The sequence below is a fragment of the Prionailurus viverrinus genome, chromosome F2 (assembly GCF_022837055.1).
Source record: "Prionailurus viverrinus isolate Anna chromosome F2, UM_Priviv_1.0, whole genome shotgun sequence".
Lineage (NCBI taxonomy): Eukaryota > Metazoa > Chordata > Mammalia > Carnivora > Felidae > Prionailurus > Prionailurus viverrinus.
The window spans coordinates 38,047,009-38,072,786 of record NC_062578.1 but is presented as its reverse complement, the minus strand read 5'-3'; the positions used below and the strand labels follow the sequence as shown (position 1 = coordinate 38,072,786).

At 38.8% G+C, this 25,778-nt stretch overlaps 1 protein-coding gene across 1 annotated transcript; it reads left to right on the top strand.

The window, feature by feature from the left end:
- Positions 1-3: 3 nt before the first annotated feature.
- TMEM64 (transmembrane protein 64) lies at positions 4-25,560 on the top strand. The gene is made up of 3 exons (XM_047842341.1): positions 4-801; positions 17,570-17,725; positions 23,259-25,560. The coding sequence occupies exons 1-3, from the start codon at positions 4-6 to the stop codon at positions 23,448-23,450; spliced, it is 1,146 nt and encodes a 381-aa protein (XP_047698297.1). The 3' UTR covers positions 23,451-25,560.
- The last annotated feature ends 218 nt before the right edge of the window (positions 25,561-25,778 follow it).

Sequence of the window (25,778 nt, the reverse complement as noted above, 5' to 3'; positions counted from 1 at the left end):
GGCATGTGGAGCCCCGGCGGGAGCCTGCTCCAGGCACTCCCCCGGCTCCTGCAGCACGCCGCCCTCCAGGGCCGCGCCGAGCTGCCAGCCCGCTGGGCCACGCCGCGGGCGGCGGGCGGGGACGACGCGGCGGATCGCCTCCCTCGCGGGGGCGGGGCGAGCGCGGCAGCGGCGGCGGCGGCTGCCTCCGGCGCCCTGCTCGGCGCCTATCTGGAGCGCCACGGTCCGCCTGCGGCCTCGGAGCTGCCGGCGCCGGGCGGGGCCTTGGCGGGCGGCCCCGGGAGCGGCAGCGGCGGCGGCGTGGTGGTCGGCGTGGCGGAGGTGAGAAACTGGCGCTGCTGCTGCCTCGGCAGCACCTGTTGGTGCCGGAGCCTCGTGCTGGTGTGCGTGCTGGCCGCGCTGTGCTTTGCTTCCCTGGCCCTGGTCCGCCGCTACCTGCAGCACCTCCTGCTCTGGGTGGAAAGCCTCGACTCGCTGCTGGGGGTCTTGCTCTTCGTCGTGGGCTTCATCGTGGTGTCGTTCCCCTGCGGCTGGGGCTACATCGTGCTCAACGTGGCCGCGGGCTACCTGTACGGCTTCGTGCTGGGCATGGGACTTATGGTGGTGGGCGTCCTCATCGGCACCTTCATCGCCCATGTGGTCTGCAAGCGGCTCCTCACCTCCTGGGTGGCCGCCAGGATCCAGAGCAGCGAGAAGCTGAGCGCCGTTATTCGCGTGGTGGAGGGAGGAAGCGGCCTGAAAGTGGTGGCGCTGGCCAGACTGACCCCCATACCTTTTGGGCTTCAGAATGCAGTGTTCTCGGTAAGTGGTATCCCGCTGCCCCCATCCGTTTCCAGGGCTGTTTTCCAGCGGTCTTGTGACGGCCCTGGGAGGGCGCTCCATCAGACAAATGCCAACAGAGAAGTGACATTGACAAACAGGAGTTCCGATCACTTTGCGTCGCACGCTGAGGAATCTTACACAAATAAAACCGATTTTAAGTCGGGGCCTCAAAGGGACATCTGGTAGAGAAAGAACTACTCCTTTTTGGCGTATAAGTTTGGTTAAAAACGAAGAGTCCTTTTAACTTTAAGGAGAAATGAATGAAAATGTCCATGTTATACATTTGCCATCTTATTTCTGTAGCAGCTTTGGCAACAGTCAGGGAGTGACGGCTTCACATTCCTAGCTTTCCCTCTTGCCTGTATAAATGCATCCCGGGTTTTGACTCAAGTTTTTAAGGACACGGGGGCTAGAGGAAGTGTTTGGGTAAACAGTGGAGGGCGTAGCTTCAGACTCCATATTACAGAGTTTCCTAAAATTTGTAGTAGGCCTTTTCTCCATAAAGTATAAAGTAGTTTGCTTTGGTACAATGCAAAGGGAGAAATCCTCCAGTTCATTTCTCTTTGGAGGAACTTCATTTTGAAATCACTAGGTAGAGGATAAAACAAAATAGGACGTATGACCTTTTGCCTAGTGAGCATATATTTTTCTTTATATACACGTACCTTTTTTTTTTTTTTTTTTTTTTTTGCCCGATACTGGTATGTTCTGCTTATCCAATTTAGCTTTCTCTAGCTCAGTGCAACTGAGGAATAGGAATACTCCTAGAGAGGAGATCATCCGACTGGAAGAAAGGAAGCCAGTCTTTACAAACTTCATGACTTTGGAACGAATGATTAACTCTCTCTTCCCTTGCTTTCCTCTTTTCTAAAGTGAAGGGGTTGAACTAGATTACTGAGTTCCCCAAATTCAATGATTCAAAACTACAAAGAGTTCATACAGAGATTTCTAGGAACTCAGCCCTTCAGCTTGACTTAAATAAAACTGTATGGAAGTTAAGAGATACAGCATTCAAAACCATAGGGATAGATGTATTTTATATTCTGTTAGTGATTCTGATACATTGTATTGCTTCAAAAACAAATTCTCTCGAAACTTTCTCATTTTGCTTTGTATTAAGAATAATTCCAACCACCCATTCCTAAAAGATAAAAATTGGTATTTTTAGGAGTGTGGTATCCTTTTAAAGCCCAAATGACTTCTGATTCATTTTTGTGAACAATTTTTTATCACCACCAATCGCTCTTAAAGCAATATATAACTTTAACAAGCTGTAACCATCAGGTTAAACAACATGAATAAACTCGCAGTTTATCTAAAGAAAAAAAAAAGAATAATTCTAACCAACCTACCCCATTTTTGTGATGAAATTAAGAATTTTTTTTCTTTTCTTTTTTTAAACGTCTTTTGCAAATCTAATGTTCATTCTGACCAACATCAGCAATGGTTGTAGAATGAAGCTCATGGAGGCATGGAGATAGCTCAGGGGTTTTCTGTGAAGAGAAAGTTTGGTGTTTATGGTGGTTTGATATGTTTTTTGACTTAAATTTTTCCCTTTTACAACAATCTGTAGTATGAAGTATAAACATGGAACTTTGACCTTATGTTGGATAATAATAGATCAAGTGTCCTAAGACTTTGGAAGAGGGTTGGGACTAAGGAACCCGAATAATTTCCTTCTAACATTTGCTTTGTTTTCCAGTATGGCTTGCATCCTTGTGTGTTTTCTTGTTCACCTACTGTGTGCTTACTATCCTAAGCTCTTCACAAATATTATTTGTAATCTTTAAAACAGCCCTGGAGACTGTGCTTATGCGTATAGTGTAGACTCTTGTTTAATAGTTTGGAGCACAGGACTGGTGCTCTAGAGGCCTGTCGTCTGCATACAGTCTGGTGACCTTGGTCAAGTTGCTTATCCACTCGGTGGTCAGTTCCTTATTTGAAAAATGGGGGAAGTAGTGGTACCTACTTCATAGGATTATTGAGACCGTTACATAGGTAAATACATGCAGTAGAACCTGGCTTAACAAACACATGTTGGTTTTTGTCACCATTACTATTTGATTACCCAAGGGCACCTAAGTACTAAATAAATGGTAAAGTAAAACTCTGCACTATGGTTTGATGATAGGGTCTCAACCCATGGCTCTATTTCTGCATCGCATATTTAGTACGTAGTGTAGTCCTGGTTATATAATGAGGATTCATTATATATTTATTAATTAAAGGTAGGACAGTTTTTTTTTTTATAATGTCTTTTTAAATCTGTGAATAAAAAGTTATAGTTTGTGCTTGGAAATAATTGAACGTAATTATGTAGTTGAAACCACACTTGACAAGGGGCAAGTCTCAAGTTGGTGCTGTGGGTTCAAGAGAAAAGAAGGAAAAAAAGAAAAATGTTCTCTTGAAATAGATATTATTGGCACAGTTTTACTGGGGAAGAGACAGACGCTCAGCCCTCCAGTGACTTGTTCAGGGTCACTCACCTACCAGGTGGGGAGCCGAGGTTGGGAACCAAGATGGGCTGATAAGGTGCGTTATACTGTAAAATTCTTCTAGCCCTAAGCAGGGTGGGTTATAGAGCCAGTGGATGTAGTCTGTTACTTTCTCTTTGGTCATTTCTGTTATTCTTAACTATCTGCTTTAGTAGTTCTTTCAACCAAAAAGCTTACTGAATTCACCCAGGGTATGTGGATGAAAAGAAAGCTTAGGTTAGACTGATTTTTGCTATAGTTTGACTTTCTCTTCTGCTTTCTATAACATCATTCTACTTCCACCCTCTGTATCCCCATAAACCTCTGACTGCCCACAGCTGCCTTCTTCCCAGGCATATTTCTCTTGTTTTCTTTTTCCCTTCCTGTCTTTTTAAAGATCTTCCTCCCCCCTCTTTCTCCTCTATTCCACTTAAAACTCATTTTCTTAATGTCCATGATTAAAGAAATTTATCTGAGCTTACTTTAAGTGAGATATAGTGATCATGAGAGGCATAGGCTTTGGAAATAGTCCTTGATTAGCCCATGATGAGTTATGAAGGTTAAATAAGCTAGTGCAGTGAAGGTGGCCTTTGCCTGACACATAGTCAATTCTCAGTCTTTGTTAGCAATTATTATTATTAGTGGTGGAGGTAAGTGGTATTTACATTTTAGAGGCAGAAGTTGATTGTAATGGTTAACATATAGAACAAAAGGGGTTTTCCCTTGCTTTGTGTCTGTTATTAACCATATTTCTTTGCTCTTCCCGTCTGTGCTAAAAAGGGATATGCAAGCTGACCCTCCACTTTTGAAACTGTTGAAATAGGAAAAAAGTACATAACACTCTATAGTATCAATTCTTAGATCATAAGAAATATAATTTCCCAAGTACATATTTAAATTTTTTCCTTTTTAAAAAATGTAGCTATTGTTTTTGCTGGGAAATAGTTAAAGCTCCTCCCTCCCCATTTTTAATGTTGTATCTGTAGTTATTACTGCCTATTAAGACAGATATATAGACTTATAGTTTATGTGTGCTTCTAACTACTGTTCTTTATGGACACACCTCTAGGGTGAGCCTGCCTGCCTGCCTTCCTTCCTTCCTTCCTTCCTTCCTTCCTTTCTTTCTTTTGAGAGAGAGGAAGAGAGCACAAGTGTGGGGGAGTAATAGAGAATCCCAAGCAAGCTCCACGCTGTCAGTGCAGAGCCCCATGCAAGGCTCGAACTCTGGAGCTGAACCCTGAGATCTTGACCTGAGCCAAAATCAAGAAATAGCCGCTTAACTGACTGAGCCACTCAGGCGCCCCTAGGATGAGCATTTCTTACAGCTTCGGTCGGGACAGGCTACTTTGTGCGGTAGTGAAAACCCCTCCATCTCAGTAGGTTCAGAATTAAAGGTTTGCTTACCTGTTGACAGATCCAGATTCAGCTTGGTTTGGGGAAGGGGCAGGGAATCTTTGCTTTATGTCACTTTTACCCTGGGATCCAGGCTGACAGAGCCACCCTCTTTCACTTGGTTACTGGGACACAGTGGATTGCCTACTGGGTTTTAAAGCTTTCATCTGGATATAATCCCACCTTTCACTGCCTGAACAAGTTACGTGGCCAGCGCTGATTTCAAAAGAGCGATGCGTGTGCCAGGAAGGAGATAAAACTGGGGTGTTTGGGTAGCAGTCTTCATGACTGTCACTTGATTACCTCCTCTCTCCCCCACAACTAATCTTGGCTAAACCCTGTGGATTCTGCCTCCTGAACACTTCGGTTTGGCCCACTGCCATCAGTCTGGTTCAGGCGTCTAAGCCTCCTACCTGGTTTCCTTGCCTTTGGGCTAAGGATTTCCAGTTTTTTCTCTATCCAGAAAAATCTGATTTTGTTACTCCCCTGCAGGAAACTCTCAAGTGGGTTTTCTTTTCCCCTCAGGATAAATTCCAAACCCTCACAGCATACATACCTCTGCAGCCTGTCTCCTGCCATTCCTTGGTTACTAAGTGCCTTTTGATGTGTTAACTTCTTGAATCCCAAGCATTCTAAGATTGGTATTTCAGATTCAAACAGCAAGTCTTGCCTGTAGCTTTGCAACTTCCAAGTTTTCCTTTTTATCAGTTGCTGGAAAACACACTAGTTCTTAATAGAGAAGGACGGTTGGTGGAGGTGTAGAAGGAGCTGGAATCCTAAAAGAGTAAAGTCGTCTAGCAGAAACTTGTCTGTAAAGTTGAAAACTGAAAACATTCACAAGAAGAACATCCCATCCTATATTTAATGAGCATTAGAATGGTCTTGTAAGTTCTGTTCTAAGATGCTCCCTTGGAGACATCTGGACTTTTCTACAGTTTGCAGTTACCTTCTGTGAAATGTCAATTTTAATCCCCAAAATATTATGTGATAATTGGTTGTTATGAGTAACAGAATTCATAATGATACTTGCAGCTGCCAGAAGGGAGATCCTAAAAGTCATTCTCTTTTTTTACTTTGGTCATAGAAAAACTTAAAAAGTCAAAGGTGTTGTAGGTTCCTTTTCTTACATAGTTCCCCATGGGAAATTTTGTTTCCATCATCATTTAATTTTAGAAACCTAAAATAAAAACATGAAGCAAAGCGTGAAAGATTCTCTTATTCATATGTTATATACCACTTTGCAGTTTGCAGAACAAATTAATATACATGATCCTCCTTAATCATTACAGCAGTCCTTTGAGGGGCTATCCTTGCCTAAAAGGTGGAGTGATATAGAGGACAGATATCACACCCTTGAAATCAGATTTGGTCCTGGTATTCAGTGTGACGTCTTGAGATACTTATAGTTACTCTTTTGAGCCATACTTTCTGTTGTAAAGTGTGTTTAATAATACTTGTTATGTGATGTGACTAAATACATAGTTTGCTCATTATTTACCATTTCCTTCTCTCTATCCTCTGCATTCCAAAAGGAGAGCATTGAAACTCAGAGTTTTTTTTCTTTTGTAATTTAACAGAAATATTTGTATTGCACTTACTAACTGCCAGGCACTGTTCTCACAGGCACATAGTGACTTGTTTGATGCTCATACCAACCCTAAACCTCATCTTACCACTAAGGCAACTGAGATGCAAAGTGGCAAAGTAACCCAAGAGCACACAGTTAGTAAACGGTAGTCATGAACTTACCCAGTATTCCATTGTTGTTCCAAGAAGAGCTGAATTTCTCAGAGATTTCTTGGTTCTGGTTTCAGAGCACTTGCCCTATAGCGCATCACATAAATATTATGGAGGACTTCCCACGTGTCAGGCTCTGGGCACCGTCCTACATAGTTGAATTAGACATCATCCCAGGACTCTACAACAGGGGTCAGCAAACTGTGGTCCCTGACTAGGTCCACTGTCTGATATTATATGGTATACAAACCAAAAATGTTTTTTTCATCTTCTTAAAGTTTATTTATTTATTTGGAGAGAGAGAGAGACAGAGAGAGAGAACTTGCACGCAGGGGAGGGGGGTTGGGGTGGGGTCGGGAGGGGCAGAGAGATTGAGGGAGAGAAAGAATCCCAAGCAGGCTCTGCCCTGTTAGTGTGGAGCCTGACACAGGGCTTGAACTCAGGAACCATGAGATCGTGACCTAAACTGAAATCAGACGCTTAACTAACTAAACCACCCAGGCACCCCAGGTTTTTTCATTTTTAAATGATCGGAAGAAATGTCAAAAGACTATTTTGTGCATGTCAGAGTTACATGAAGTTCAAATTTCAGTGTCTAAATAGTGTTATTGGACTACAGCCATGGTCATTCATATTTATATTAGTTGTGGCTCACTTTTAAGCTAAAATGGCCCCATTGCAGTGGGGACCCTATGGCCTACAAAGCCTAAAATATTTCTTGCCTGGCATTTTATAGAAAAAGTTTGTATTAGAGCTTCATCAGTCACTGTAATAAAGCAACCATTAAGCTGAGCCCTGCAACTGTAGGAAGAGGCCCTTATGCTCTGCTATGTGTCTTATTTACCTTTGTGTTTAACAAAATTAAATATATTTTTTAATAGTGTGGGGTTTTTTTGTTTTTTGGGGGGATTTTTGGTTTATTTATTTTGAGAGAGAGAGAGAGAGAGGGAGGGAGAATATCAAGCCGGCTTCACTGCCAGCTCAGAGTCAGATCTGGGGCTCAGACTCATGAACCGTGAGATCACAATCTGAACCAAAGTCGGCTGCTTACCGGACTGAGCCACCAGGTGCCCCTGACAAATTATGTTTTTGAAAACAAAAGCAATAAATATATGTGCACTGTGAGTAAAATGCAAACAAAATAGAAATGAATAACTTAGTAAATTTAAAAGTGCACGGCCTGACCCCTCACCCTGGCTCACTTCTCATTGGAACCATTTTAAAGAAGTATGCGTTAGCTGGGGTGCCTGGGTGGCTCAGTCGGTTAAGCGTCCGACTCCAGCTCAGGTCATGATCTCGCGGTTCATGAGTTCGAGCCCCGCGTCAGGCCCTGTGCTGACAGCTCAGAGCCTGCAGCCTGCTTTGGATTCTGTGTGTCTCTCTCTCTGCCCCTCCCCCGCTCGTGCTCTGTCTCTCTCACTCTCACAAATGAATAAATGTTAAAAAAAATGTTTTCTCGTCTTAAATTCTTTGTCTGTATCATGGATATAACCACAGATTCAAGTATAGTTGATGGGTTATGATACTTGTCACTGTACCAGTGTATCTAATGATCCTTTCTTCTCCCTGTTAAAATTCACTGATTCACTGCCAGTGGTATAGTTTGGAGGGAATAGAAAGATGGAGATCAGGCTGTATTTTGAAGGAGTTTGGGGTCTGTCTCTGAAGGGTCACATATGGTCAAGTTGACAAATGTGATGCCACCTCAACTCACACCCTTAGGCCCCACAGTACACGGAGTACAACTGGCCATTACTTCCTTGAAACTGTTTGCCCCTCTTTGTGCTTTTCTTCAGTTATCTCATCAGTTTCTGTGGTTTTTATGCTTCATCTTTGGGCGTACAATTCACAAATCAGTATCTCTAGCCTACTGCATCTTTTAAACACATACTGAATGTCTTATTACCCCTTCCTAGGTAAAAAAAAAAAAAAAATTCTTTAAAAGCAGACAAGTCTTATTAAAACTTACTTCAACAATATTTCTTTAGCAGTGTTCATTGTAAAATTTGCAAAGTATAGTAAGTACAAAGAAGAAAACAGTCATTAACATTTTAGTGTTTATTTTTCTAGTCTTTGCCTTGATGGCTGCATGTGCTTTCCTTATATAACATTGTGAGTAAATGTTGTAAATGATTTTTGTGGCCTCTTACTGCATGTAATGAACATTGTGGTTATTAAATTTGGCACAGAATGGCAGACAGTGACCACACAGTCAACTATGGTTTTCTATCTTTGTATTTGTATCCCTGCTGTGAGCTGGGTCTTATGTATAGAAGGCATTTGATAAATTTTTGTTGGGTGAGTAAAAATAATTAGCCTATATAGTTTTTCAACTCTATAATAAGATCTTTTTGACTGTGTTCCAGAAATTATATGCAGTGAAGTATGAGTGTATTTATTTTCTGGGGAAAGGGTTTTGTGTGTGTGTGTGTGTGTGTGTGTGTGTGTGTGTGTGTATTAATCAGATTCTCAAATGGATCTGTGACTCTTAAAATATTTAGGAACCGTTAAAAACAATTCCTCATTTAGGGACATCAAACTAAGGAAAAAGTCTGTGTATGTGAAGATGGCCTCTGCGTTGTAAATAGACCTACTGACCTAACCATCTTTGTCAGTAGAAGCCTGTACATTGAAAGCCTCTTCAGCTGTTAGAGTAGGGTCTCTCAGAGCCCCTGCCTTGTTTTTTTCTTTCCGGTACCAAGACTTTCTCAGTACTTTCACAGTTGCTACTTAACCAGAAGGTCTCAGCCTTGACATTAGTTTGACCTCAGAGATTACTGGAAATGCTTTTAGTATTTATTCAGTGTTCACTTAATAAGTAACTAGTAAGTGTCTAATCTGTGCCCACGGCTGTTCTAGATGCTAGAGTTATCGCAGTCCATAACGTAAAGTTCATCCCAAATCCCTTAAGGTGCTTACAGTCTAGTGGAGAAATCGCCTTCTGGGTATACTATGGCATACATTTTGCTGATAATTTCCATTTATAACATGATTTCCTTTTGGGGGACAGAGGAAGGTATTCTCAATTTCAGAACAGATGATTACAAGTAGACTTGCATCCTAACCTGTTTAAAAACTGGCAATTATCGTAAGTCTCCACATTTATAAACAGTTCTGATGTTTGATACAGTCAGCATCCAATGAACATATATTTAGCACCTAATAATATATAATGGGCATCTTGCTAAAGACTAGAGACACAGTGAAGAATAAGACAGATAGGTCCCTTTCTTTACAAAATTTATAGTCTGGGGAAGGGGGTGAAGGGCAAACAGATGGTGAAGTCTTCGGTTACTCACTAGTGTGAAGGGGACTGGGGCGTGACAGTGCCTAGTGTCCTGTCAGAGAACTTGAATGCTGTTCCTAATGCAGACCTGGAAGCTTAGGGAAGGTTTGCTAGAGACACTGATGACTGAGTAGTGAAAGACAGTGTAGGACTTTTGCCCAAGTAGAGGAGTGGGAGGAGGTGTGAATTTCCTCTCCAGAAGGAACAATGTACAATGACCCAAAAGGAAAAAAGAGCAAGAAGTGTTCTAAGAACAAGAGAATTTTGATGTGCCTGGAACATAATGTGATTTGAAGCATGAGATAATCAGAGGCTAGGGCGTGAAGCACTTTGCCTGTTGAAAAATGTGAACCTTATTCTGATGGCAGTCAGAGTTAAAGCAGGATTAGATTTGCATTTTTAAAGTTTTTAAAAAAATTATTTTATTTTTTTATTTTAGAGAAAGAGCAGCTGGAGAGAGGGGTAGAGGGAGAGAGAGGGAAACTCAGGCAGGCTTCACCTCAACGCAGAGGCTTGCTCCCATGACCCTGGGATTATGACCTGAGCCAAAATTGAGAGTTGGGTACTCAACAGACTGAGCCACCCAGGCACCCCTGCATTTGCATTTTTAAAAGATTTCAGCAGGAATTAGCATAGGTGGTGAGTGCAGGTTAAGTCTGGGTATGGAGACTAGAGAGGAGAAATTGAATAGGAATAGAACAGACAGTAGGTAGATTTCGTAAGTATTTAGAAAGTGGAATTGACAAGACAGGGCAAATGATTGGATTTGGGAATGAGGGAGGAATGAGCTGTGTGACTGACTTGTGATGTGTCTAGCTAGGGGACACAGGGAGAGGTATTTTGGGAGGGAGGGAAAAGGAAGGGAGAAGGGGCAGTTAATATTTTTTCTTAAACTGGTTTTGAAGTTTTTATATTTCTGGAAGTGAATACTACAGTTGACTCTCAATGCACTGAACCCTGCCCTCTGCTCAAAAATCTATAAATAACTTTTGACTCCCCAGAAAACATAACTATTAATAGCCTACTGTTGACCAGAAGCATAAGGAGCCAATTCACAAATATTTTGTATGTTATTATATACAAATAATGTTTTATCTGCTATGTTCTTACAATAAAGTAAGGTAGAGGGGCGCCTGGGTGGCGCAGTCGGTTAAGCGTCCGACTTCAGCCAGGTCACGATCTCGCGGTCCGTGAGTTCGAGCCCTGCGTCGGGCTCTGGGCTGATGGCTCAGAGCCTGGAGCCTGTTTCCGATTCTGTGTCTCCCTCTCTCTCTGCCCCTCCCCCGTTCATGCTCTGTCTCTCTCTGTCCCAAAAATAAAATAAAACGTTGAAAAAAAAAAATTAAAAAAAAAAAAAAAAGTAAGGTAGAGAAAAGAAAATATTATTAAGAAAATCATAAGAAAGAGAAATGCATTTACAGTATTGTATTGTATTTACTGGAAAAAGTCCATGTACAGGTAGACCTGCACAGTTCACACCCTTGTTCAAGGGTCAAGGGTCAAATAGTTGCCATTTCAAACTATTTCTGAAATACTGATAAAGTATTTTGAGGATATATATATATGATAAAACACACAGTTTATCAATAAATAGTAATTAGATGAAAAGATCAAACTGTACTCACTTTCGTTTCCTTTGATCATTCCTTTCTTAAAAATTATTTTGGGCCAGATGGCCAACAGGCACATGAAAAGATGCTCAATGTCACTCTTCATCAGGGAAATACAAATCAAAACCACACTGAGATACCACCTCACGCTGGTCAGAGTGCCTAAAATGAACAAATCAGGAGACTATAGATGCTGGAGAGGATGTGGAGAAACGGGAACCCTCTTACACTCTTGATGGGAATGCAAACTGGTGCAGCTGCTCTGGAAAACAGTGTGGAGGGTCCTCAAAAAATTAAAAATAGATCTACCCTATGACCCAGCAATAGCATTGCTAGGAATTTACCCAAGGGATATAGGAGTGCTGACGCATAGGGACACTTGTACCCCAATGTTTATAGCAACACTTTCAACAATAGCCAAATTATGGAAAGAGCCTAAATGTCCATCAAATGGTGAATGGATAAAGAAATTATAGTTTATAAACACAATGGAATACTACTTGGCAATGAGAAAGAATGAAATATGGCCATTTGTAGCAACGTGGATGAAACTGGAGAGTATTATGCTAAGTGGAATAAGTCAGGCAGAGAAAGACAGATACCATATGTTTTCACTCATATATGGATCTTGAGAAACTTTAACAGAAGACCATGGGGGAGTGGAAGGGGGAAAAAAAAGTTACAGAGAGGGAAGGAGGCAAACCATAGAGACTCTTAAATACTGAGAACAAACTAAGGGTAGATGGGGGTGGGGAGAGGGGAAAGTGGGTGATGGGCATTGAGGAGGGCACCTGTTGGGATGAGCACTGGGTGTTGTATGGAGACCAATTTGACAATAAATTATATAAGAAAATAAATAAAAAATATTTTGGGGATTCATGATTTTTTTCTGTATAATATTATTAAATACGTGTTTAATTGTAATTTACCTTAATGCAACCTTGTCAATAAAACAGCATCCATGTTGTATAAACCAAGAAAATTCAGGAAAGCGTACTTCACTAAAACTAATATTAGATTCATAGAACTGTGGATAAAATTTGAGTTCCTCTGAATACAGTAGATCACGTTTATATTCTTAATTAGATCTATGTCAAGATACTCTATGTAAAAATTAGATAAAGTTTCTTAGTGGATTAAATTAAAACCGGTAAAACCGTTGTATAAATAGCTATAAACTGAAAAAGTGGAGGGGCTTGAGGCAGGGCTGCCTGGTGAGAGTACTTAGTACGGTGCCTAAGAGGACAGCAGGCCCTTGGCGAGGGTACTTAGTACACAGCCTAAGAGGACAGCAGTCCCCAGGTTCCACAAGCAGTCGAGTGATGCATCTGAAAATAGAGGTTCTCTTACTGTCAGCCCCAAACATAAGTCAGCTCTTGCTCTTCAGAGTTAAGCATTTTTTTTTCTTTTTCTGTTTTTTTTGGTTGTTGTTGTTTTGTTTTTTCCTTCTCAGGTGGGCTGTTTGTTTTCAGGATCTATTTTGTATAAGGGAAAGTTCTACATTAACCCCCACTGGCCCAGAGAAGTGAATTACATCCCCAAGTAAAAGCCCAGTACCTTAAAAAAAAATTTTTTTTAATGTTTATTTATTTTTGAGACAGAGAGAGACAGAGCATGAACGGGGGAGGGTCAGAGAGAGGGAGACACAGAATCCGAAGCAGGCTCCAGCCTCTGAGCTGTCAGCACAGAGCCCGACGCGGGGCTTGAACTCAAGACTGTGAGATCGTGATGTGAGCCGAAGTCAGATGCTTAATCGACTGAGCCACCCAGGTGCCCCAAAAAGCCCAGTACCTTTGGGAATAAGAATGCATAGGATCACCTGGGTGGTTCAGTTGGTTAAGTGTCTGACCTTGACCTCGGCTCAGGTCATGAGCTTGGGGTTCCTGAGTTCAAGCCCCGCAGGAATGCATATAGTTTTATGGTGCTTCTAGAGTATTAAAAGCATGGGAGGATGGCAGTCAAGTAACATTCACCATCCCTAAAACTCTTACTGGAGTATTTATGATCATAGAAACCGACTAATAGGACAACAATGGCATCCTAGGTTGAGATATCTAGGAGTTCTTTGGAGTAGGAAAACAATCTTGAGCCAAGATCCCAGGATATTATAGGCAGGAATTCCAATGGAAATATTCTGGGCTCACATTTAATGTCTTTCTGGCAAGTAGGACAAGCAGACAGATTTTTAAGAAGTTGGTGGATAAGAACTTACCGAGAGAAGTTTGGGTAGGTCTCTTTGGGAACAAGTATTCTCACTTTATTATGATTTTCAAAGAATGGAGCTAGATGCAGATTCTGAGTAAGATCTTAGCATGTAGCATGCTTTCTTTGGATATACATCTTTTCAGAAAGGGCATGTATTTGAACAATAACACTTGCTTTTTCCCTAGGATGAGGTTTTGTCAAAAAAGGGTTTGATGAACTTTGCTTTCTGCTTTGGACAAAGGACTAAAGAGTTGAGTTGCAGAGTTGTTTCACATTTATGAGATCTGTTCTTAATATCACCATTTGGATATTACTGATGTCCTATCTGAATGTCAGTTTTGCATTTTAGAGAAACTTCATTACTTCATTAAGTCTTCATTTAAAGACTATGGACTAAAGCTTTGTATTCTGACATTTTGGGAATTGAAATATTTATTTTAAAGACAAATTTCAGGGCACCTGGGTGGCTCAGTTGGGTAAGCATCTGACTCTTAGTTTCAGCTCAGGTCATGATCTCATGGTTCTGTGAGTTCAAGACCCACATCAGACTGCACTGACAGTGCAGAGCCTGCTTGGGATTCTCTCTCTGCCTTTCTCTCTCTCTCTCTCTCAAAATAAATAAATAAACTTTAAAAAAGTAAGATAGCTTCCAAAACATGCAATGTCATCTTATTAACTGCAGCATCATAGTTTTTGTGACTCATTTTTTTTGTCATATTTACTCATTTTATATATCTGACGTTTATTCTAAAGAAAGGTCTCTGTTCCTATAAGTACTCCAAACTGACAGAGGAACCTTTCTTCACCCGATTCACATCATTCCTTGACTATACATTCCCCAGTACTTTTCTACTGGGTACAGACTTACTTCTCTTTTCCCTCCAGGCCCCTAACAAGTATCACCCAAGTATTTGTCCTGTACAGGCTTCCCTTGCGTGTGTTCTGTAAACAATCCAAAGCTCACTGCCAACTTCACTGATACATCCTGTACTTTCTGTATCACATTTCCTTGTTCGTTCTCTTCTTAGAACGCCTTAGCTTCCTCATCCCACCTATCTCTGCTTGCCAAACGCATATTTAGGTTTCAGAGTCCATTTTGAATGCTGCTTTTTTTTACATGGTTGCCCTTTGGCCCCTATTCCTGCAGCTCATACTAATCCCTGTTTACTCTTTAAGGCTCCACACAGTCCTTCTCAAGCCCCCCTTCCTGGGGTAGTTGATGTGTCCTTGTCAGTTTGTAAATCCTTTAAAGGTAGAAGTTGTACCCTACTTTCTGTCCCTTGCAGGCACCTACCGGAACATCTTGGCCTGGGCAAAATGGAGTCAGTGATTGTTTAGTTGAATTGTTAGCCAGTCACTATAGTATTCTTTCCAGACCAGCAGTGGCACGTCTCCAGTTAATGATCTGTGCAGAGAGATGAATGTAGCTTTACTGAAAATAGGATTTACGGGATTATTAGATTAGATTGTAGTTAGACTAGCTGTAGGTTACTCTTTTAACATATCAGATCTTCACATTAGCAAATAGAAGTTTAGTAAAGTGGCCAAAAACTTTCTTACATACAAGTAAACCTAGATGGGGCTATAGAAAAGTTACTCTCAAAATTAAAAGCAGGAGCAACCACAACACAAATGGCTTAGAAATAAATGAATAAGAAACGTATAATATGTGAATAAAACCATCAAACTTTAGTAAGAGATGTGAAAGGTTTTGAATAATGATAGACACATTTCTGGATAAGAATAATTGAATGTTCTGGGGATTTCAGTTCTATTCAGATTAATTTAGAAATTTACCTTAATCCCAGTAGAAAATTTGCTGATTTTTTTCTTTTTGAATGATAGAATGGTCCTAAAATGTATCTGTAAAAATGAATAGGTATGAATAGTTATGGCATTTTTAAAAAGAAGACTAATAAAGGGGTTTGCAGGATAGGGAATTCTGTATCCAGATATTAACTGATAGTCTTTACAATAGTCTGGTTTCAATATAAGATTTCCTATGTCAGTGGATAGTGTTAGAGCTCCCAGTAGACCCTTTTACATATAATTACTTTATTTGTTATAAAGTAAACATCACAAATCATAGGAGAAGTTATTAATTATTCAATAAGTAATGCTAGGAAAACTGGCTACTGGAGAAGGGGAGGAATAAGGCTGTATCTTCACCTTTCATTAAATTCCAGAAGGAATAAGTGGTAAATGTTAAAAAGGAAAATAGAATCAGAAGAGAAATGCAGGTAAAAAAAAAAAAAAAAATCTAAAAAGACCTTTTAAAGCTAAAAAAAAAAAAAGGGGGGGGAAGTCAGAGGAAAAGATAGGTAATATTTGATTATACAAAAATTATGAAACATTTGTATGTCAAAACATAAAATTAAAAGATAAGGAATACTTTAGAGGAAAATGTTTGCCAAATATAATGGACAAAGGTTGCCCATATATATGAAGAGCTCTTATGAATAAATAAGAAAAAAATTAACATTCCAGTAAAATTGGGCAAATATGAACAAGGAAAGCCATAAAAAATGCAAACATAAAAATGTATATTTAAAACTAATATTAATATATATTAAAATGTATAGATTAAACAATCATAAAATATCATTTTTACTCCATCAACTAGGAAAGATTGAAGTTTAATACTTAAAGTTGGTAAGAGTATGATGAAATAGACATGCATTATTTATTGATAGATATGTAAATCAGTGTGAACTTTTTTGGAAAACAGGTTTTATTGTTAGATCCAGTAATTCTACTCCTAGTGATGCATCCTAAATAGTGGAGATACATATTGTATTAGTCATTTCTTCCTGTATAACACTCCAAAAAGGGGGTGACTTAAAAATAAGCATCTATTATCTCAGCGTTTCTGTAGGTTGGGAATTCCTGTGCAGCATAGCTGGGTGCCTCTGACTCAGGTTTCTTTCACAACCCTGCAATCAAGGCGTTGGCCAGGACTCTGGTTATCATAAGGCTTGGCCGGGGGAGAATCTGCTTCCAGGCTCACTCATGTGGCTGTTGGCTGGCCTCAGGTCTTTGCTAGCTGTGGGCTTGAGGACCCTAGTTCCTTGCACATGGCGCTCTCCATGGAGCTACTTACCTGCTAGAGGGACAGCTGAAGGTCCATTCTTTTTGTAACCTAATCTTGAGAGAAACATCTCCTCACTTCTGCCATAGTCTGTTTGCCAGGAGTAAGTACTAGGTCCAACTCACATTCTAGGGGAAAATATCACATAAGGGCATGAATACCAGAGGATGAGTTTTGTTGGAATATTTTAGACACTCCCACACAGGTTAACATACAAAGGTTTGCATTGGAGTGTTTTTTTTTTAACTTATAATAGCAAAAATATAAATACATAATCACATATACACAAAGAAACAAATAAGGAAGCGATTGAAATATTCCATAGCAGAAGAATGCTTAAATTGTACCATATCCACACAGTGGTAGTATAATTGCATAGTAATGATCATGTCTACCTTTTCGAGAGTCAGTCCCGTGCTAGGCATTTGCTCCTGACTGTGCTAATATTTCTGATCCTGACAACAACCATGTTATTACCTTCAGGTCACAGCTGAAAATGCTGATTCTCAGAGACAAAAGAGTTCATTGAATTCTCAGCACCGGCATGCCATTATAGGGTTATCTGGCTTCAGAGCCCAGTAACCACACTGGCGTTGAAACACGCTTATGAAGATTTCTAATGACATGAGGAAAACTTACAAATCTGTTTTTACAGAGTGATCCGCGTGTGTGCACATTTTATTTACATCGAAGAAAAAGATTGTCACCAATGTTATCTTTTAGTGGTAGAATCATGGAATATTAAAATTTTTCTTGAAACTCTTATTTCATTCGCAATCTACATTCTACATGTATACCCTTTATAATCATTTTAAAAAATGAGAATGCTTTGTAAAATATTTCAGCTCCTTCTACTCCCAAGGAAAAACCATTAGCAAGACTTGTACACACAGTTTTATGTAAAATTGAAATTTTACTTGATAACGAAATCATTCCCTTTAATCTGCTCTTCTAGATTACTGATCTCTCCTTACCCAACTATCTGATGGCATCTTCGGTTGGACTGCTTCCTACCCAGCTTCTGAATTCTTACTTGGGTACCACCCTGCGGACAATGGAAGATGTCATTGCAGAACAGAGTGTTAGTGGATATTTTGTGTTTTGTTTACAGGTGAGTTTAAGGCTAAGGGTTCTCTCTCTCTCTCTCTTTTTTTTTTTTTTTCTTTTTGTATGGCATTGCTTATTTTAAACCTAACATTTCACTGAGAATGATTTAAGAGAATTTTTCCTTTTTATTTCTTTTCTTGTTCTTTCAATCATACTTCATATTTTTACAACATTTACATTTTAACTGTGGATATATGGAAGTGTATAGAACTGAACTGATGCTTCTTAAAAATTCTCTTAAAACAAAGGGAATGACAAAAATAGGGTTCTTTTTGCAGTGATTTCCAGTCATTGCTCTATTTCGAGTTTTTGTGAAGTGTTGTTAATACTATGTTTCTGAAGATAATTTTAGTGAGATTTGGTAGGGTTGGGTTTTTATCTGACTTTATCTTCAAATTATTGAACTCTCTAATTGGTATTTTTAAAAAATATTATACTGGCAATGTAATTTTTTTCTAGTACAATTTGATGTAGAAAAAAATGGTTTTTTTTAGAAAGAATTGCTTTATAAAAGTGTCTGAAGTATTCCATTACAAATTCAAGTAAGATTTGCATAATTGTAATATAGTTTAGGGTAATACAATTCCATATAAAAGGTTGATAAAAGAAAAAAAATCCTGTTATGTAGGCACATTTATTCAGTGCCTTTCAGTTGCAACGGGAAGAGTTCAAAATTCATTTCGTTAGTTGTGCTATATTTGATTCCTGAGATTTATGAAAATATAAAATCACCAAAATTTTTGATGGTTTAGTAAGACGATGATAATAACTTTTGAGAGCTTTATATGCCATATATTTAAGCTCATTTAATCCCTACCAAAACACTAGAAGGTATGTCCTTTTCTTATGTCCAACTAATTGCGTACATCTCTCCCCAACTCTTCGCGACATCAGCAGTGGCAGGAATATTTATACTATGGAAAATGGCAGGTGCTCCAAATCAAGACTCCTACCTCTGATCTCCAAGAGCTAGTTTATCAGCACACCAGTAGATAGTGATTTGTCTAAAGTCTCAGCTGCACGGGGTTGGACCAGGACATGAACCAAGGTAGTTGGCCGTGGGAACCATGCTCATAGCCAGGACGATAGTTTACAGAGCAGATAACACTGAGATAGCCAGCTTATCTTCCTGGTCTCTTCACTTGCTAGGTTTAATTTATAGTTATTAAATGTATGCTAATCATATTACAAATTTGCTTTTAGCATTATTCTTAATTTTAAGTTACTACAGTAAAAATACTATGATAAATAAAGCCAGAGTTGATTTTCTTTGTGCTTATGTAGTAGAAGTTTAGTAAGTCCAGGAATATTTACATTGAGCCATAAATAAAGCTTATCAATTGAATGGCTTACTTTAAGAAAAAATTTGTAACATTTTTCCTATTCGGGAATCCATTTTGTTTTTACTTGTTTGTACAAAGTGATACATATGTACACACACACACACACACACACACACACACGCATGATATATATATATATATATATATATATATCATGCGTGTGTGTATGTGTATATATTTTAAAGAACCTGAATGATAGATTTTTTAAAAATTGTTTTAAATGTTTATTTCACTTTGAGAGAGAGACACACAGAGTGTGAGTCAGAGAGGGGCAGAGAGAGAGAGAGAGGGGGACACAGAATCTGAAGCAGGCTCCATCCAGGCTCTCAGCTCTCAGCACAGAGCCTGACATGGGGCTCAAACTAATGAGCCGTGAGATCATAACCTGAGTTGAAGTTGGACACTTAACCAACTGAGCCACCCAGGCACCCCATGAATGATAGATTTTTTTTAAGTTTATTATTTATTTTGAGAAAAAGAGAGTGGCTGCAAACAAGGGAGAGGCAGAGAGAGAGAGAGAGAGAGAGAGAGAGAGAGAGAGAGAGAATCTCAAGCAGGCTCCACGCTGTCAGCACAGAGCCCAATGTGGGGCTCAAACTCACAAACCGTGAGATCATGACTTGAGCTGCAATTAAGAGTCAGAGCCTAACCAAGTGGGCAACCCAGCTGCCCCTGAATGACAGATTTTTTTTAGCATACATTTAAGCACATTTTATGTTTTTTTTAGTTTTCTGAAAATGAGTAACCCATTCGAAATACCTTTTTTCCCATTACATTATGTTTGAGTAATTAGAATTGGTCATTATCAGTAGTTTTCATAAGTTTTTCATTATTTGATACTTTGTTTCTATGTATCTTAGTAAATCACTCAACTATAATTAGTGGAGTTATAATAGAACAAAGTAGTTCATGCATTTGTCAGTAGTGCTTCTAAAAATATAGGGTCTTGTTTTTTTCCAACAACTTCTTACCCCTTTGAGTTGACAAATTTCAGCTTAGGCTACAAGACAGGGGGGAAAGGCAAATATTTTTTAGCCCAGACGTTTATAAAAACAACAATAACTGCCACAACAAAAAAAATAAAGGCATGTTTATACCTCGGACTTATTTGTTGATGTTCCTTATAACTTAGTATATTTCAGAAAGGATTTCATTCAGCTTACAAAAGAACACAGAATAAAACAAGAGGGAAAAGAAGTCCGCGTGAAGAGGGAACCTAACATGGGAACAAAGGATGAAGCTTAGGTTAAAGTTAGTAGAGTAAGTGTATTCGTGAGGTTTCTCATATTTGCTAGAAATAAGTCACTCGTCTGCCTCTGAGCTTTATAGCCACCTAAATAGAATCCACAGCGTCTGTAAAATTAAAGCAATACAAAATAGATGTTCAGAGGAAGGAACAACTATTTCTTGTACAAAAATCCAACTTAAGATGCTGTGGTCTTGCAGTTCAGTTACTCTTGTCCATGCCCTGTATTTTTCGGTGTACCCACCGGCCAAAACCCTGGATGAATCCAAGTTTTGGTATGTTTCGCACCTGTTGTTTTGGGGGAAGTCATACAACCACATTGGTAATACTTAATTCATGATTGCAAAACTTCTGGTTTCTCAGTATTTCCCCATAGCTTAACCGTTTCCTTTGTCTTCCCACCCCCCATTTCCTCAATGACTATGGCAAACCTATCTTCACTCCTCGTAATTTTGGCTCCTGTCCCCACTTTCCACTTCATTCTCAACAGATTGCCTTTCTTGATTAACAGAAAAATCAGAACCCTTCAAGTGGGAAACCCTTCAATTTCCATCTAAGAAATCTACTAACTGTCTGGTATTCTGCTCATGTTCTCAGCCTGCTCTCTAGTTGACGGTAGAGGAGATGCCTTTCTGTGGAAGGCTGGTCCATTTGTTTGTGTTTGATTCTTTTGTGTTCATAAGGAAACTTTATAAAACAGGTTTTTGTTCCTTTTTTTTTTTTTTTTTTTTTTTTTTTTTTTTTTTTTTTTTTACTCTTTAATAAGGTAGTATGTTGGGGAATGAATCAGCACATATTGCCAGGCCCTGGGTCTACAAGGGCATCTGGGGAGAATCCCATGTAAAGATTTTACCCTCACTGGAAACCTGAAAAAGTTTTTCACTAGATCTAAGCCTATTTTCTGTGGCTGTCATCATTAATTTTGTCAAAATCAGATATACTTTCCAGTTGTCATCTGACTTGAACTCCCAGCAACCTAAGATTCTTTTTAAAACGCTTTCTTCCCTTAGCTGTTTTGATTTTTTTTTTTCCCACGTGCTTGGTTCATTTGTCAGCATCTCTTCTTCTTTGCACCCCACAATTGATATTCCTCAAGATTCTAGCCTAAGCTTTGTGTTCTTACTCTGAAAACTCTTCTTCCTGGAAATGCAGTTATTATGGTGGCTGCTATTAGGTTTATTTGCATAAAGACTCCCAAATACACATCTTCAGCTCAGCCTTCTTTCTAAGCTCTGGACCCATTCACTGCACTGCCTTGGATATCCAACAGGCACCTCAAATCCAGCATGTCTGAGGCAGAGCTCAGCAGCTCTCCCGCACCCTCCCCAAATCAGCTTTCCACATCTTTCCATGGTGTCACCATAACACTGATAGGTATCAAACTTACATATCGGTTAGTATATCTTGTTTTTTTAGGAGAGCAAATACAGCATTTGAAGGCCCACCTTTAAAATACCTAATTTGCTCAGAATTATGGGGCACTTGGGTGGCTCAGTTGGTTAAGCATCTGACTTGGGCTCAGGTCATGATCTTGTGGTTCGTTAGTTCAAGCCCGCCTTGGGCTCCATGCTCACAATGCAGAGCCTGCTTGTAAGTCTCTCTCTCTCTCTCTCTCTCTCTCTCTCTCTGTCTCTCTGTCTCTCTGTCCTCCCCCTCTCCCTCTCTGTCTCCTTCCCTCTCTCTGCCCCTCCCCTGCTCTTGCTCTCTCTCTCTCTTTCTCTTTCTCTCAAAATAAATAAATATGCTTAAGTAAGAATTTTATTGAGTACTGGATACCCATTTCTTAGTGCCCCCCCCTTGCACAAGTTCCAAGTTCCCCTCGCTAACCCACCCCCACTATGCTGTGCCTCGGCACTTCCCTCACTACCCTCAGTGCTTCTATTTAGAATACTTTTCCCACAAAACTGTTAAAATTATGGATAGGCTATTATTTTATATCATGTTGTATTTTAGGGTCACTATGGTTAGAGTAGCCTTTGAACTTCTTTGAAACTTACTGGGACATTAAATATCACCTGTCCTCACCTTGTTGCCTGAGAATATTTGCTCCAAACTCAAAAGAACTGACTTACAAATGAAGTTTGGAATAAATACCGTTTAGAAGATATGTACTGCCTAGACATTCTGATGAACTGTATATAGAATGTTAAAGCACATTAACATATAAAGAGAGACCACAGGTTCCTATAGGACAGTGGGAGAAGCCTCCCTAGTGATGTGAAATCACATCAGTAGTTGAGCGGTTAAGTCAAGACTGGCACCGGATTTTGATTTCAATGCGTTTTTTCATAGCCCTTTGGCATTTTTTTCTTGATCATCATGTTTTCCTTTGTTTTTGCTTTTCCTTAAGTACAGACAGTTTCATGTTCATGATCTCTTATTAATTTCTTTTGAAGTTTATTGACATTTCACTTTTTTAAAGCGGTTCATAATATTTTAAAGTTTGGCTGCACCAGATAGTTCATTTGTAAATGGTAGTGCTTCTCTCTAAGTGGGCTTGGGAATACCTGTGGACATTTATAGTCCTGCAAAGATATATTACATTAATTACATTAATAAAGTTTAGCCAGCTGTTGCCTCTTTTTAGACTTTTTTGTTTTGTTTTTTTATTTTATTTTTTTTATTCCTTGAAGGAAGCTGTTTGGTACCAGGAGACGAGTTTGACTTGTATCAAGCAAACATCATTTATATGGACTAAAAAGGATGTATGTGTGCTAGCCTGATATCCTCTGATGGTTACTTCTAGATTTCAGCCCTCTCTTCCCAGTTGAAGCAGCCAAGGAAAGAATGAATGGAAAGTGTGTGTAACCCATTTAAAAATCTTACCTGACCATGTTGGAGAGGCATCCCGTTTGAAACATTTCTAAGCCAAATATTTATGGGATTTATTTCTCCATGTTTTTCTGTGTAAAATATGATTAACTGTCATGTTTTATTTTTGTCCACAGATTATTATAAGTATAGGCCTCATGTTTTACGTAGTTCACCGAGCTCAAGTGGAACTGAATGCAGCTATTGTAGCTTGTGAAATGGAACTGAAAACCTCTCTGGTTCAAGGCAATCAACCAAATACCAGTGGCTCTTCATTCTACAACAAGAGGACCCTAACATTTTCCGGAGGTGGAATCAATATTGTATGACTCTAACAAAATGTATGATTGTCAAGAGCTAGTGTGCTGTCCAAGGTCTAGTGGTCACCTTACTAGTGGGCAGAGACAAGTTCTAATTGTATTACGGCACAAACAAAACTGACTCGTTTTTAAATTGCACAATTTTTTTAAAGGAAGAATCATTTTCTGGATATGTAAGTGTAAACGTAGATGCAAATTTGGGCTGCACCTCTTTATCGTTTATTATGCCCGCAATGGCCTATAGGTCTGCACTTTAGTGTTTTTTAATTGTTTTCTTTCTGGGTACTTACGAACAAAGAAATAACCCAAATATTTTTCTGCTTAGTGTCTTTATTTATAAAGTCCCTGAGTAGTTGTTTGCATCTTCCCTACTTACAATGATGAGTAGAAGTATGTAATTTTAAATGTATGACATTATTTAGGTGTTCTTTGTCCTTTCCAGAAAAGATAATGTTTTGTTTTGTTTTGTTGTTTTAAGAGGGACCACTTTGCTTCCCTTTTCTTTACTAGTTAGAATATAGACATTAACTTTGGGTTGAATGTATTTTTGCAAGCATCATTGCAGGGCCATTTACACCTATTCACACAAGCTTAAATCCTACATTGTGGGACTGAAGTGCTCTTAAGATACCTTTTTATTTTCACTGTGTAATATGCAAGGCAAAAGGGAAATTATTTAATGGATGGTGGCTCAAATTAGAACTCAAGTTCTAATTCCATTACATTGGCTTTACGCTCATTAGATCTTTCATCAAAGGGCTGTCCCATTGCAGTCTTACTAAAAAATTTTAGTAAAGTAAATTTCTTTTTCTTTTTATATTCATCATTAGGCTTTGAGATAAAGATCTACTCTTTTAAAATGATGGGCTTTCCATCATTAAAGATGTCACTCAGGTGGCCTTGTTTGATCAAATCGCCTTTTTAAAAAACCAAGCTTTAAAATCATGTTTATAATACCACCGAATTACATATATATTTGTCCCCATAGTCTTCAGCTTTAAAACTATAAATGTAATATTGACTTAATACCCAAATTTGTATTATTTGCCCTACTATAACGTAGGTTTATTTTGTTTGTTTTTTGGTACTTGTTTTTCTCTGATAAGACTCAGGAATTCTGAAATGTGAAATTAAGTCTCAATTCTTTCTCTTGTATCATGAATTGAGTGTATTTATTAATAGCACTTAGGAGTATAGCATACAGTAATTTGGCATATGATCCATATGACATATGTAGTATTCATTTATCATCTTATGTTTTTAAAATGGGTTGTGAACTTAATGATTAGGTTTTTACAACCCAGATTATAGACATGAATGCACATTTTCTGGTTGGTGTCTTTTTTGGCTATGAAGAGTCTACCTTATCAGAGACCTCCCATTTGCCTTTTCCTCAGGGTAAAACCTTTGCCCTGATTTACTAAAGTTGAAAAGAGTTCTTTTGGGAGCAGGTTATTCTAGTCTTATGCTAGAGAATGCATTGCATTTAATCATTTTAATGTATAAGTTTTTTGCCCTATTGCAGTCATAATTGTTTTCCTTTCCTCTATAATGCATAAATTTTCTCACCTTTGGGTAATGGTGAAGTTCACTTACATGTCAATGCCAAGAAGACCTGAGTGCAAGTGATCTTAGAGGCACCTGGGTCTATAGTACTTAATTGGCCTCCAGTCTTTCTTTCATTGATAGAAAAAAAAATATATAATACTGGAATATTCTTATTCTTTTTTTAAATCCTAATTGTTTAGGTGTTTTTATTTTTTAAAAGAATTTGTTTAATAATCCCAGTGAACAATATGTTTGATTTATTCTTTTCTAACTTGACAATATTTTTCTTGTGCTTCTTGTTTGTTGGTTAGTTTTTGTTAAAGGAATCATTTACGATCACTACTTTCATACTTGTGTTACACTTCATGTATTTTGAAGTGCATTTATTTACTTAGTATTTTGTAACTTGAATAATTTCACCAAATGAATCCCTTTTGGTAGTTTGTAATGAGTTCTCCCAGTTGTTGCATTTTGTTTCATACTTAAATATGTAAAGGTAGAAGAGAAATAAATTTTCTGTATTCTGCCCATCATAATTTTATATAATAAAATCATCCATTTTTACTTAAAATAGTATGGTTTTACTGTTTCTAAAATACTAATCTAAAGCTGCAGTTTTCCTTTTCTTCATTATTTCTGGTCTCCAAGTAAACAATAATCCGTTATATTCATGCCATTTGCCAGCTGATTTTTGGTTACTGGGTTTTAGATGTGCTCTCTAAAAGTTGTACGAAGTATTGCCATGCCTTATTCACTCCATCTTTAACCCCGCATCCCCGATTTATGGCA